This window comes from Nanorana parkeri, unplaced genomic scaffold, assembly GCF_000935625.1.
Source record: "Nanorana parkeri isolate BGI_ZX_2015 unplaced genomic scaffold, ASM93562v1 scaffold626, whole genome shotgun sequence".
NCBI lineage: Eukaryota > Metazoa > Chordata > Amphibia > Anura > Dicroglossidae > Nanorana > Nanorana parkeri.
This window is the reverse complement of record NW_017306894.1, coordinates 913,645-928,015: the sequence shown is the minus strand read 5'-3', so window position 1 is coordinate 928,015 and position 14,371 is coordinate 913,645. Positions and strand designations below refer to the sequence as shown.

Genomic DNA, 14,371 nt, shown 5'->3' with positions numbered 1-14,371 from the left:
CCAGCTGCTGTTCGGGAATGCGGCTGCATTTTTTGCGCACAGACCTGCTGCGTATAATTGGAGCCGGATCAAACGCGACAGCGGCCAAACTTACCTAATGAAACACAGGACCAGGAGCTGCAGTGACAGAAATAGCACTATAGACACAGCAGGAATGTCCTCGTGTCATAATAAATGCAATCCGCACTGTTCACGTTAATCCCGCCATTCCCCGCGGGAGATGCAATTTGTTACAATCTAGAATCCGTTTCGGTATTAGTTTGCTAAATAAAAAGGAGGTTTAAATGGCTAATGACCCGTTTCTATGAGAACATGTCCGCTGCCAATCCAGGAAGGAGGTTCTCCCTTTGTCAGAGTGATATGTTTTGGCCCAGTTTACCCATAAAAAAAAAAAAAGGGAGGTTGAAATTTGCTAGTCTCATCACCAGTTATAAATCCACTGCATCTGCCATAAGTAGGACTTCCACCTGGTTGGTATCTCACTGGCCCGTCAAGTAAAAATGGAGCTGGAAGTCCATGTGCACCTAGCCGGATGTCCGAGTGCACCCCGCTTTTCCTCAGGGCCCACCCAGCTTTGCCTCAGGGCCCACCCAGCTTTGCCTCAGGGCCCACCCAGCTTTGCCTCAGGGCCCACCTATCCGGATGACTAAGTCTGGCCATACACAAGGCAATTTACAGTTAATTTCTACCACTTTCCATCTACCAGAAGTTGCACAAGTGAATAGCAAGACACTAAAGCTGGCCATAACCTAACTTGAGAGAAAAGCGATCAATTCCCCTATCCTTGCTAAAACAGAATAGGTGGAGGAATCTCCCGCTGCCAGCTATTGTGTTCTATCGATTGCCCGGCTGACAATTCTCCCCTTGCTCCTTAGATTTTTGCTAATAGAAGTCTGTCAAGCCAAGTAGGGCCAGAGGAATCATTTGAAATTCGAGCCATATATGACCAGTTCAAGCAATCCACCGCCCACTATTTCGATCAACCACCAGAATTCTTGCCAATAAATTGATAGCTTGAATACAGTTAATTTAGTAGTCAAAACCAGAAAAAAAAAAAAAAGTAATTGGGTTTGATGGAGGCAACTTCTCTCCTGTCACCTTCGGTTGATAAAAACCACAATTTTATGTCATCAGTTGTTTTGCTTTCAGCAAGAATGCAAATTGAAGCTGGATTGCTCCAAAAATGTGCTGTGTGTATGGCCAGCCTTACATAATTAGACCGTAAACCTGGCCATAATCTGATGGAATTTGAGCCGTTTCCTGCTGCATTGGCTGAAATGTGTTCTGTGGGTGGCCTGCAGGTACTACCTGGTTGGACAAAAGTCGATCTTTAATAAAATTTAGTCCAAAGGACCCGGCCTGAAAATGGTCTGCCAACAGTGGCTGCAATCAAAACATTTAGGGGTTCATTGATAAAAGTTTCCATACTAGTCAGCCCCACCTAGAGGCGCTAGTGCAGAACTGTTATAATGCAGGAGAAGGCAACCTCGGCACTCTAGCTGCGGTAAAAGTATGAGCACCAATATTTATCTTTCGGTACTCACGAATAAGGAGTACCAATACTGTTACTTCTGCTAGCATGGAGCTGGCTTCCCAGGCAATCAGGAAGCCGGGTGACATGTCATTACCCGCCGCTCCTGGCTTCTTGATTGCCCGGGATGCCGGCTCCGCGCTGATTGCCTGGGAAGCCGGCTTCCAAGCCAATCAGCATGGAACCAGCCAAACAGCATGGAGCCAGCTTCCCTGCCAATCAGCATTGAGCCAGCCAAAAAGCATGGAACCGCTGTGCGGTGGGTAATGACTGGCCGCCCAGCTTCCTGATTGACCAGAAAGTCTGCTCCATGTTCCCTCGCAGCACTGTCGGTCAGAGGAAATCTCCCTCTGACTGGAACTTCCGGTACCAGGGAAGGTATCTGAGCATTTGGGCGGGTACGATTACTCGCCCAAATACTCAGTATCAGTGCACCCCTAATTAAAACGCCCATCATGCCTCTGCCTGGAGAAGTCAAGTCTGCGAGTTTTGCAATGCCTTATGGGACTTGTCGTTCCACAGTGACTGGAGTGGCACGGTTGCCTACCCCTACAGTAAGTGTTACACTTAATCTGGCCATACACTGGTTAAATTTGGTCCTGCTGACAAAACTTGACCAGTGTGTGGCCCAGTCGACACCCCTCCAAGTTGCCAGTCTGAAAATTCTCACCTTAACAGTGACTGCAGCATCGAGCAATACCTAAAATAGGAGTTTTGGGTGGACTGGCAATTTTTTTATGCATCTTTCATATATACCAAATAGGTTTACGTCTTCTTGCCCCTTACATTTCTAATGTTAATACCGTGTTTCCCCGAAAATAAGACACAATCTTATATTTTTTTTATGTACAACAATCCACACTTATTCATGTAGAAAGGTCTACATGTATTCATGTACAAAAATATGGTGATCAGGGGTGCCGTACCTTTCCAAGAGCAATTTGCTAAACAATTGCTGGCCAGAATGAGCGAAGTGCACGTTCACTATCAATTCCTCACAGGCGGAGTGCATTTGGTATCACTCCGCCTGTGGCAGGAGCCGGCGCTATAGAGGAGGCATTGGCTTATGAGGCTCTGCTCCCTCCGCTGCCGCCTCGCTTCCTCTAGCGCTGGCTTAGTTGGCCCCGCTGATTCTCTCCCGCAGCGCTTCAAGTTCCCCCTTATGCCTCCACCGGCCCTGGGAATGGTCACAACTAGGTCTTATTTTCGGGGTAGGTCTTATATTTTAGCAATTCCCAAAAATAGTACTAGGTCTTCGGGGTAGGTCTTATTTTCGGGGAAACAGGGTACTAAAGGGCATCTATGGTCAAAAAATTAATCTTTATTTCTACATCGAATTTCCATCAGTTCTCTCCCACTCTTGCCAACCATATCCATCTAGAAGTTTGTAAACTTACTAGAAAGATGCCCATAGGATGGACTTCCTCAATACACTCAGCTATGTGAATATGCACTTCCTTGTGTCAACACTCTTACTCAACATCTAAAACAGTGTAACATTATCATTGCTTGCAGGAAGCAATGCATGATTGGTTATGTTGTCTTGAGAAATGGAGATTGCATCACATCAAGCAGCAGGAAAAGCGACGCAAAAGCAGACTGGGAATCCAGGAAGTTGATGAATGTGATGGGCAGACGGAAGGCAGCGCTCACTACATAAAAGGGATTGTTTCAAGTAAGCTTTGATTGCATTATCAGAAACAACTATAGTGTGTATTCCTATTACAATGCTGATGTTATAATAGGATAGTGTATGCTGGGACTTTACAATTCCTTTAACAATCCGTGTCCTAGAAAAGCACAGAAAAATAAAGAGAAACCCTTTAGAAGACATTAGTTCTATTTAAAAAATGAGCGATAACCACAATGACGTCTCGTCTCCCGTAGAAAGCTTTTTGTATCCGGGAAAAGAAAAAACAGCCGCATGTGCAATTTGTGAAGAATCATCGAATCAAAGGCTTTAAAAGACGGGAACAAAACAGCAGCGGTTATCGGCGATCTATGAAAGGAGCTGAATGATGTGAGGTTTAATTAATTCCCTGCGCAGGCAGATAACGCAATGGAACAAAGTGGCCACTTCCAGGATCGGGAAGGTTCGTTTGTACCCCGGTAAAAGGAATCAAATAAAAAAATGAAAGTGAAGGACAGACTGCCCGGGGAACAATACCGAACAAAAACAGGCACGCTGCATAGACAAAGCCCCCCAACGCGCCATCCAAACGCCAAGCGTGAACCGATGAAGAAGATACCACAGACAGGGCTCTGCAGGAGAGGCCGATGGCTTATTGCATCATCGGAACAGGCCTATGGAAAATACAAATGTTTCACCGCTTCCGTCTTTTGCATGTCAGGGACTCACCAGGACTTGCGGACACTCGTTTCAGCTTCCCTTGCCAGAATGGTGTACATTTCTTTGTACAACGCTACGGTAGTCAGCAAGTGGCTCTTTCCTTTAGGGCTCAATCGCCCGTGCAGAGAACTGCTCCCGGGAGGGACAGGTGCTGAGTGTAACTGTGTGCACCCACCTGTACATCCCTATTGGAGGAGGAGGCTACACGCCAACCCAAACCTGTACATCCCTATGGGAGGAGGAGGCTACACACCCACCGACCCAAACCTGTACATCCTTATGGCAGGACATGGCTGCGTGCAGCTACACACAGACCTGAATCTGCACAGGTACCCACACTTGGACGCAGACAGTGTCCAATTGCAGGCACCCAGATGTGCAGGTTTGGGTCAGTGTGTAGCCTCGTCCTCCCATAAGGATGTGCAGGCGGCTGCTCACAATTACACGCAGCACTTGTCCTTCCTGGCAGCAGATCTCTGCATGGCATTCAAACTGTACGAATGTGCAAGCCTGTGTGAATGAGCCCTTAAACAGCGCTATCTTCAAAGTAGAGATGTCTCGATACCAATACTAGTATCGGTACTGGGGGCTGATACAGGGTATTTTCACCAGTACTCGTGAAAATGCCCCGATACTAAAAGGCCGATACTGGCCCTTAAAATTTTTAAATACTAGCAGCTGCCTGAAGTCCTGCCCTAGTTGGGCACCTCTGGCAGCCTGCTGGGGACCTTGCAGCAGATGTCGGTGCCGGTCCAGACGCACATCTCCTCCTTCCCAAGACCGGCACAGCACTGGACTGCCCCACACCTGTCCGTACAGCCCTGAATCCCGACACCCGCCCGTTCAGCCCTGGGGAGCCCAGCCCTTACCCTCAGAGTCCTGGAGAGACCCACATGCAGCCCTGCCGAGATGTGCACGCAGCCCTGGAGAGACCCACCTTCTGTAAAAACGTAATAAATGTCCTTAGACCGAGGAGGTACTTGCCCTATGTTATGGGGGTAGAAGGGGTAAACAATGGAAGTGCAGTGATGCTCCATGACTATCTGCCAGTCCTGCGAGTACAGCTTTTACTTCCAGTACCCGGGACTGCCGCAGACACTGAACAAAATATCGTACAACTTTACTTCCAGTACAGGGGACTGCAGACACGGAACATCGTACAACTTTACTTCCAGTACCCAGGACTGCAGACACGGAACATCATACAACCTTTACTTCCAGTACGGGGGACTGCAGACACCAAACATCGTACAACCTTTACTTCCAGTACGGGGGACTGCAGACACCGAACATCGTACAACCTTTACTTCCAGTACAGGGACTGCAGACACCGAACATCGTACAACCTTTACTTCCAGTACAGGGACTGCAGACACCGAACATCGTACATCGTACAACCTTTACTTCCAGTACCCGGGACTGCAGACACCGAACATCGTACAACCTTTACTTCCAGTACCCGGGACTGCAGACACCGAACATCGTACAACCTTTACTTCCAGTACAGGGGACCGCAGCAGACACTGAACATCGTACAACTTTTACTTCCAGCTCTTCTCCAAGTGCTCCTGACTGTCATAGTGGAGTAACATTTCTTTAAAGATGACCTCTGCCCTTCCAGCAGTCTTGTACAGTTGTACCGGCTCCTCTCCTGGACTGGAATGGCTTCCTCTGATTTCACTGCACACTGCGAGCTTCTCACATTGTGCATTAGAAGCTGCAGCAAGTCAGGTGGAGCCAACCTCATTTTCTGGCTGGAGGACGTCCAGCATCATCTAGCTGAACAATATTTAGCTCACTTAAGCACCATGTATGATGAACAATTTATATATTTTAGTTCTTCGTAAAATGCCGTTTTCACCTTTTAGTTGCATCTCGGTGCTCATGATCTCATGCAGCCTCTTTGCAGCCACTTCCTGTCTACATCCACTCCAGCGGGGGCGCCTGGCATTTCTCAGGACTGGTTTCCTGATGGTGACAACTGTGGCACATGGCTGTGTCATGTGTGTTGAAACGGCCACTTGCAGTCTGCATTGGGAGAGCGTGTGACAACGCAGAACAATGAGGGATTTTGTCAATACTGAAGCAGACAGAATCTGGATCAGTTGCCCCTGGCAACCAATCAGCTTCAGTTTGCTCAGCTAAGCTTTGAAAATGAAAGACAAAGACATGCTGGTGGGTTTATTGGCTCCTCTCTAAGTTGGCCCTCTATGTATGCATGTGAGATAGGGACCTTAGACTGTAAGCTCCTTGAGGGTAGGGACTGATGTGAATGTGCAACTATGTAAAGTGCTTCGTAAATTGTTGGCGCTATATAAATACCTGTAATTAATAAATAAGACAGAAACGGCTTGGTTGCCATGGGCAACTGCTCCAGATTTTGATACATCTCCCCAAATGAGTGATCCAGAACAGAGCATGGTCACCCAGGAACACAGGGGTGGGCAACCTCCAGCTGCTGTGAAACTGCAAATCCCATGAGGCATTGCAAGACTGACAGCCACAGGCAGATGCATTATGGGATTTGTAGTTTCACCACAGCTGGAGGGCCGGAGTTTGCCCACCCGTGCTATAACAGGAAGTGCCTGAACGAGGACTTTCATGGCAGGATCACCGAGGACTGTTTTAATGAAAACGGCAGTTTTAAAAAGGATTGCCAATGACGACATCATGTCAAAGCGTACATAAGATTTTAGTAACTGGGTTTACATCCACTTTAAAAAGGGACCCTGTCACCAACTTAAAGCAACTCCTTCCAGGTCATAGCCCTCTCCTCTTCTGCCTCTCCCCTCACCTCCCTACATAATACAGTTGGCGGGAGGGAAGAGCGAAGGAGAATACTATAGTGCAGAGTTAGGCAACTTTGGCCCTTCAACTAAGGTGACTACAAATCCCATGATGCCTCTGCCTCTGAAAACCCTGCCTGTGGCTGTTAAGAGTCTTGCAATGCCTCAAGGGACTTGGAGTTCCACCACAGCTGGAGGGTCAAGGTTGCCTACCCCTGCCATTTGAATGAGCCTGCTGACATCACATCCAAGATGGCGGCACCCAGGGCTTTTGGATGTCTACACAAAGAAGGTTTTTACAAGTAAATAACATCCACATAATACACATGAGAAGATTGTTGTTGACATGAGCGATCTGGTGACAGGGCCTCTTTAGGTAAAAGGCAGATAACCTTAGGGTTAGCGAAAAAATGGCCGAGGCGAGACTGATGATGATTTGCGCATAAAAAGGAGACAAAATCGACTGTTCTTGTTGCCTATAGCAACCAGATTGCCCCTTTCGGTCACGCATACTATAGAAAGCTAAAAGAGAAACGTCCTCTCCTTTCATGTCACCCTCGTGCTCGGCTTTCACACCCTCAAAAAGGTGGAGAGGTGACGGGAACCGCAACTATGTCAAAATATTTCCTTCTCCTTCAGACCCGTCACGCCAGAGAGGGGTGCTGCTCGCAACGGTTCTATTTCCTTCAGGAACACGTAACCCAAGACCGCTGCTGACCTCATGACCTCCAGGGCCATGCAAAAAAAAACAGCAATAACCACACTAACCAACAACCGTGCAGTTGCCCCTAGCAACCTGCCATTAGAGCATTTCTGGTTGCTATGGGTTACAGGGATGTTGCATCATCACTCTTTTCCAAGCACAAAGTTTTTTTTTTCTCCTGCAAGACTTTCCAGGACGCCAGACAGTCATCAGTCCTGCAATGCAGTCTGGGAGAATCTTATTGCAGTTCATTGACGTTCAGCACACAGGTGACCTCTGCAGTGTCCGGCCTGGGATCCAGGGTGTGGCATCGGGTTGCAGACCCTCTGGACTCCATCTTATTAATTTATAGGTGGGCCAACAGAGGTTCTTGTGGACTGAAGAGCCATCGGCATTAGCCCCTGCCCCTGGGGAGTGATGCCCCTGGGGGTGCAGCAGACCCCCCTGTTTCACCGTGGGACATGACCACCAGAGAGGATAAAACAGCATTCAGGACGGGTTGTCATGGGTCTGAGGGTCATGTCATGACAACCCTCCTGGATGGCTTGTTGACATGACCCTTAAAACACTTGTCCCAAGGGCCATGCCTTCTCTGAAGGGCCGTCTAAGACACAATTTTCCACCACCTATGGCATGGTCCCTGGCTGACTGCACCACGAAGATGAGATCAGAGTGCTCCCTTGCAAGCGTGTGAGATTCTGTGGCATTTCAGGTCAACGAATAAGTGACACCCATTGCTGCGACTGTGAATTGACCATACAACCTGGCCGGATGAGTCAAGCGGCTGGCAGATTCTGTGGCCACCAGAAGATCCTAGATCATAGCTCAAGGTCTACCTGTACCCCAACAGTAGATGAGGTTATATACACACACACACACACACACACACGCAGGGTGGGATAGCACACGTGGGGCTTTGGGCTGAAGTGCTGGGCCAGCCCTTGATACAGCACTCCCCCCACCAAGAGCAGCTCGCTCAGTGGAGACAGCCAGGAGAATGAGGACTATGAGCAGAAGATACAGCCCATGTCCCATCCAGCATGATACACAGTATAGCCTGCATGTGCAAGAGGAAACCCATACAGATCTATGAAGAGATACAAATGCCAAACATTATATGCATGCTAGGTATCACACGGAGGACCCCAGTATGGGCAAGAAACAGCACAGTGCTCAGGTTGGCCATCGTTTGGAAGGTGATCAATTTTCAAACCCTCACACTTTTTCCAAGATTGCTACAACCAATGAAATTCTACCTCCACCCGTTCTCTTTTGTTTTGGGAAAGAATCAGTCAAGTGATTAAAGAAAATTTATCAGGAAGCTGAAAATGTCATAAGCTCCATCTCAGCTGTGCTTAGGTATATTAGGTGTTATTCATTGCATGCCGGGCACCTAGCACAACCACAAGGGGGGACAAATGTTCACCAATTTTAGTGGACAGTTCTAAAAAGGGACAAAACAAAATACCTTCAGAGGCAAGCTGTGGATGGAAGCCTCTGGCGCCTGGGTGGCACATGAACACCAGGACGGTAAACCTCAATATATTCAGCTTTCCTGTGGCTCATCTATCTCCTCCTGAACCACAAGCAGCCAATGTGCTTTTTGACAGATTCAGGGGAGGAAATTAGAAAAAGCTTAAGAAAATTCCAAATCGGCTGCACAGCGCGTAGAATTTGACTTAATGGGTGTTGTCGGGAAGATTCTGGTAAGCAAACGGTGAAAGCGAAAGAAATACCACCAATTGCAGTACTAAACTACCATTACAGTACAAAACTAGCACCAATTGCAGTACAAAACTAGCACCAATTGCAGTACTATTCTACCATTACAGTACAAAACTAGCACCAATTGCAGTACTAAACTACCATCACAGTACAAAACTAGCACCAATTGCAGTACTAAACTACCATCACAGTACAAAACTAGCACCAATTGCAGTACTAAACTGCCATTACAGTACAAAACTACCATCAATTGGGGTACCAGAATTCCTTCCCCACCTACCTCTGGGTAATAGTCATCCATGTTTCGGCCAGCGTGTGATCCAGGATTCCGAGATTCCCAGGAATCCTACAGGATAAAAACAAGGCAGAACCGTACAAACTCCAGTTTCTAAAAATCCCACAAAGCGCAGAGGATGAAGCTTCGATAACTCCCCATGCAGCGCGGAGACCGGCGATGAAGGGTCAATGCAATCCGGCTAGGAGCCTATTAGTGAATCCCAGTTCAGGCTGTATTGTAGTCAGCGAGCAGTGACAAGGAGAAGGGGGGACCTTATACAATGCAGATTATTGAGCATCCCAGTCTTGATAGAGGACAACCCAGCAGAGGTAGATAAGTGCCTCCTGCCCTCCCTGTGTCCTTTGTTCCTAATGAGAGGGGTTAATTGAGGACAGAGACAGATAGATGGGCATGCCACCTCAACGTTTAGCCTGTTTAGCCGCAGCATAGACTGCAATGCTCCCAGACACATCTCCTTGTGACTCAGTCATCCTGCATTGAGCAGGTTTTTAAATGAACTCAGCTGCTCTCAGACAACTCCTCCTATGGAGGCCGAGCCTCGCCATGGCAGATCCCTCCCAGACAGGCTCTGTGCAGCACCCAGTGTGTTCTCCAGGCACAAAGAACTGACACTGGCTTTCATTGTGCTGGAGTATCACATGCTTGGTAAATCACCACCGATAGAAGAATGGCCATAGACGTGAGATGGAGGTCAGAAGATCTGATGCTGCAAAAATAGGCATGACCCTTTATATGACCCTTTATGTGCAATAAGATGTAAGGTTAGGGAAATCCGTTTCGGACAATCTTTTGCCGCAATGAGATCGGACAGCCGGGGCTGCGGTTCGTTTAACGTCACATGTTGTCATGCATTGCATTTTTTTTAATGGGCTGCCAACGCACCACAGCGGACCAAAAATTGCTCCTGCACCAGGATTGACTAGTGCACATTCGTGAAATACCACATTGCACTGCAAAGAAGGAGCGTTGCAAAGTTGCGTCAGCGTAAATGGCATCGCAGCACCCCAGCGCACGTGACGTAATGCTCTGATGTGAATGGGCCCTTTGGTCGCAGTTGCAGATTGTGGTACTCGTTAACATGCAGTGTACGCATTGTAGGGTGCATTGACATTTACTTTTTGAGGCGCTCCAATGCGCAAAACAAACGCACTTGACCCTCATTAAACAAAAATATGTTGCCATGCGGTGTGCTGGAAAAAGATAAGTATGGCGGAATTTTTGGCCGGTGGACGATCCAAAAGTCATATGTGAACATGCAAATAAAAAGTGCGAATGGGCCGCGATCTGACCATTATCTGGTGACAATCATCTCTGATGAATGATGGTCATACACAGCCAGATATAACAAAGTGAAGTGACCATTTCGGGTGTCAATTGCACCAATTAGGACAAGTGAAGGGACAGCGACAAGCTCTTTGCAGTTCCATAACCTTTCTTTTCATTGGAACATTCCTGTTTTGATAAATGGAGAATAGAGAGGAGGGGACATAGACTCTGCTGATAGGGAGGGGATCAATAGTGACCGGGCTAGCAGGGGCAGAACAGCAGATGAGAGAATCCCAGTACTGGGATCTTTCAGCATATTGGGGTTGGCCTTTTAGTATATGTGGTCCAGGAATTGAAGTTTATATGTAAATAAGGGGTTACATTTTTATAAGGGAGGATTTGTGTAATTATTGAGGTTACAAGGAGGGTTAGTGTGAGAATTTCGGGGAGTGTTAGTTAAGGTTACAGGGGGCATGAGTGTAACGTTGGCCATACACTGTGCACGTCTTCGTTCACACTGCTCGATTCTCGTACGATCGCCGGATTTCACGCGATTCTCGTACGAGAATCGAGCAGTGTATGGGCACCTTTAGAGTTACAGGGAGGGATAGTATTAGGGTTACAGGGAAGATTAGTGTTAGTGATTAGTGTCATGGTACAGGGAGGGTTAGTATTCGGGTTACATGTCGGGTTAGTGTTAGGGTTGCAAGGAGGGTAAGTGTTGAAGTTACAGGGATGTTAGCACTCTCGATCATTGCAAGCCCCCCCCCCCTGAGGGGCGGGCTTCCGATGACCGCAATGCTGAACGGGCAGTGTGCGCGTGCGCACACCGGCCCGCTCGGCATTTGTCTTCCGAGCACCGTTCTAACCAGCCGAGAATCGTACGATTCCCGGCTGGTTTTCGAACATGCTGGTTCGACAGAAGACGTGCGACCGTACAGTAGAAACGGTCTCACGTCTCCGTTCACACTGCTCGATTATCGTACGAAAAACCGATCGCATACGATTATCGTACGATAATCGTGCAGTGTATGGGCACCTTTAGGGTTATAGGGACGGTTAGTGTTAAGCTGGCCATACACCTTACAATTATCTGCAGATTTTCTGTGGTCAGATGGAAAAGGTGCAAGAGATTTCTCCATCTACGCTTAACTGTGTGGATGGAGTAATGTCCACCTGGGCCAATCTGTTGCACTTTTTCCATCTGACCACAGAAAAGATAATTGTAAGGTGTATGGGCACCTTTAGGGTTGCAGGGAGGGTTGGTGTTAAAGTTACAGGGAGGGTTGGTGCTGGGTTACAATGAGGCTTAGTGTTAGGGTTACATGGAGGCTTAGTGTTAAAGTTACAGGGAGGGTTAGTGTTAGGGTTGCAGGGTGGGTTAGTGTTAGGGTTACATGGAGGCTTAGTGTTAAAGTTACAGGGAGGGTTAGTGTTAGGGTTGCAGGGAGGGGAAGTGTTAGGGTTACATGAAGGCTTAGTGTTAAAGTTACAGGGAGGGTTAGTGTTAGGGTTGCAGGGAGGGGAAGTGTTAGGGTTACATGAAGGCTTAGTGTTAGGGTTGCAGGGAGGGTTAGTGTAGAGTAAAGGTGGCCATACACTTTGCAACCCTCGCAAGACTTTTGCGTACGATCTGCCCATCTTGGACAGGCATGACTGCAATGCTCAACGGGCAGTGTGTGCGTGCGCACACCGGCCCGTTCGGCAGTTGTCGAACAAGCAGGCCACTAACCCGCCGAGAATCGTACGATTCCCAGCGGGTTTTCCAGCCTGCTTGTTCGACGGAAGACGTGCGACCGTACAGTAGAAACGGTCGCATGCATTCCATACACTTTGCGATTATCGTACGATCGCGGGATAATCGTACAGTGTATGGGCACCTTCACAGGGAGGGATAGTCTGAGGGTTACAGGGAGGTATACTGTTAGGGTTACAGTGAAGGTTTGTTTTTTGGTTACAGGGAGGGTTAGTGTTAGGGTTACAGGCATGGTTAGTATAATGGTGGCATAGGTAAGGACACTGTGCTCATTGCCAAGAGCTCTGATACATAAACTCCCAACATCAATGTCTAGGGTCTGATGCCTCATGTGTTGGAGTCGGGTGCCTCCTATAGCCATGAGACAAATTGCCGGTCACCTCTTGTCTATTGGCAGTTTTTTTGGCACATTCACAAAGCAGCCCCCCTGTGCAACAATAGTGTAAAACACCACAAGTGGCAGATTTGTGAACTGTATCCTATAAGTATGAATGAGTGACCACATGATATCTATGCATTTGTGCTGCCCCAAACAGTGACTGCAAAACAGATACATGAATTGATTTGGCCACAGTCATTGCTTAGGATTGATTGAATGTGTAAACTTCATACAGTCACTAATGATACTGAGATGTCAGACCGATCACAAACCGAACGTGCTGCATGCTGGCCGTATGGTGAGGCTGCTGTGGACTGAACTGAGGAAGATTCTTCTAGATTCTACATCCTCTCAGAGTTCAGCAAAGAATAACAAAAGGGAAGAACCAGCTTTGAAGTTTCCTGCTGGCAGGTGCTAAATTAATGGCTTCAACACATGTTAACAAGACATGTTAAACGAAGCAGAATAGATGAAAAGATCCCCCTCAGAGACGAGGGGACTTTTGTGGCTGAAAATACAATCTTTTTTTCACATGACACTTTCAGAGACGAAACATACAGGAAATGAATGAGATCCTGGGGCTTCAAAGTCGCCGGCGACCCTCATCCTGTAGACGATCGACCTGTATATGGTATCTATATATGGACTGCCTATGGCACATGAACTGCAGTCAAGTAGAGTGAGGCCGAGTTCACACGGGTGGTAAAAATAGACGGTTGATTTGTATTTTACTACCACCCAACCGCCTACCTACAAAATAGCATGGCGGTGGCTCAGGACCGTACACATTGCCGCAGCTTCACGTCGTGGTGCAGCCAATTTAACCTCAAATGTTACATTTCGAGGTGGTGCTGCTTGCCAAACATGCCCGATAAAGTCAATTGGGATACAGTGCAGTCCCTTTGACATCAATGAGCGCATTTGGCAAGTGGCACCACCTACCCAACGTGACATTTCAAGTTAAATTTCCTGCACCGCGAAGTGAACCATCATGGCTGCGGCAATGCATATGGTCTTAGGCATTGCCGCTACGCCTAGGTGTGAATAGGGTCTTAGGCCTCATTCACACTGCTAAGAGGCGGCCTGTACAGATCCGCGTGCATGGCTGTATCGGGCCGTTCCCGGTAAGGACAGGTGCTGATTGTGATTGCACACAGCAGCCTGTTCTTCTCTATGGGAGTACGCGGCCGTACGGTCACCCGAGTTGCACATCCGTGCGGGTGTCCGTACTCGTGCGCAAACAGGGTGGATCTTATCTGCGTCCAAGCACGGACACCCACACGGATGTGCAGTTTGGGTGAGCGTACAGTGGCGTACTCCCATAGAGAAGAACAGGCTGCTGCGTACAATCACATGCACCACCTGTCCTTCCCAGGAGCGGCCCGATACGGCCGTGCACGCGGCACGGATCTGTACAGGCCGGCTCTTAGGAGTGTGAATGAGGCCTTAAGACCCCATTCACACCTAGGCGTAGCGGCAATGCGCGTCACAGTCGTTTGCATTTGTGCGCGTTTGTGCACATTCGTTTTCTGTATTTACCGAGTGTCCCCATCAATTTCAGTGGGGTTCTGAATGTA

The 14,371-nt window shown here is 48.0% G+C and overlaps 1 protein-coding gene across 1 annotated transcript in view; it reads right to left on the bottom strand.

Moving 5' to 3' along the window:
- Positions 1 to 9,832, bottom strand: part of LOC108792295 (unconventional myosin-X-like) — a gene marked incomplete at its 3' end in the record, with an annotated part of 64,068 nt that extends 54,236 nt beyond the window's left edge. Inside the window, exon 1 of the mRNA XM_018563036.1 lies at positions 9,376 to 9,832. Within this exon, the coding sequence (XP_018418538.1) occupies positions 9,376 to 9,396 (21 nt within the window). The remainder of the gene's footprint in view (positions 1 to 9,375) is intronic.
- Between the last annotated feature and the right edge of the window lie 4,539 nt (positions 9,833 to 14,371).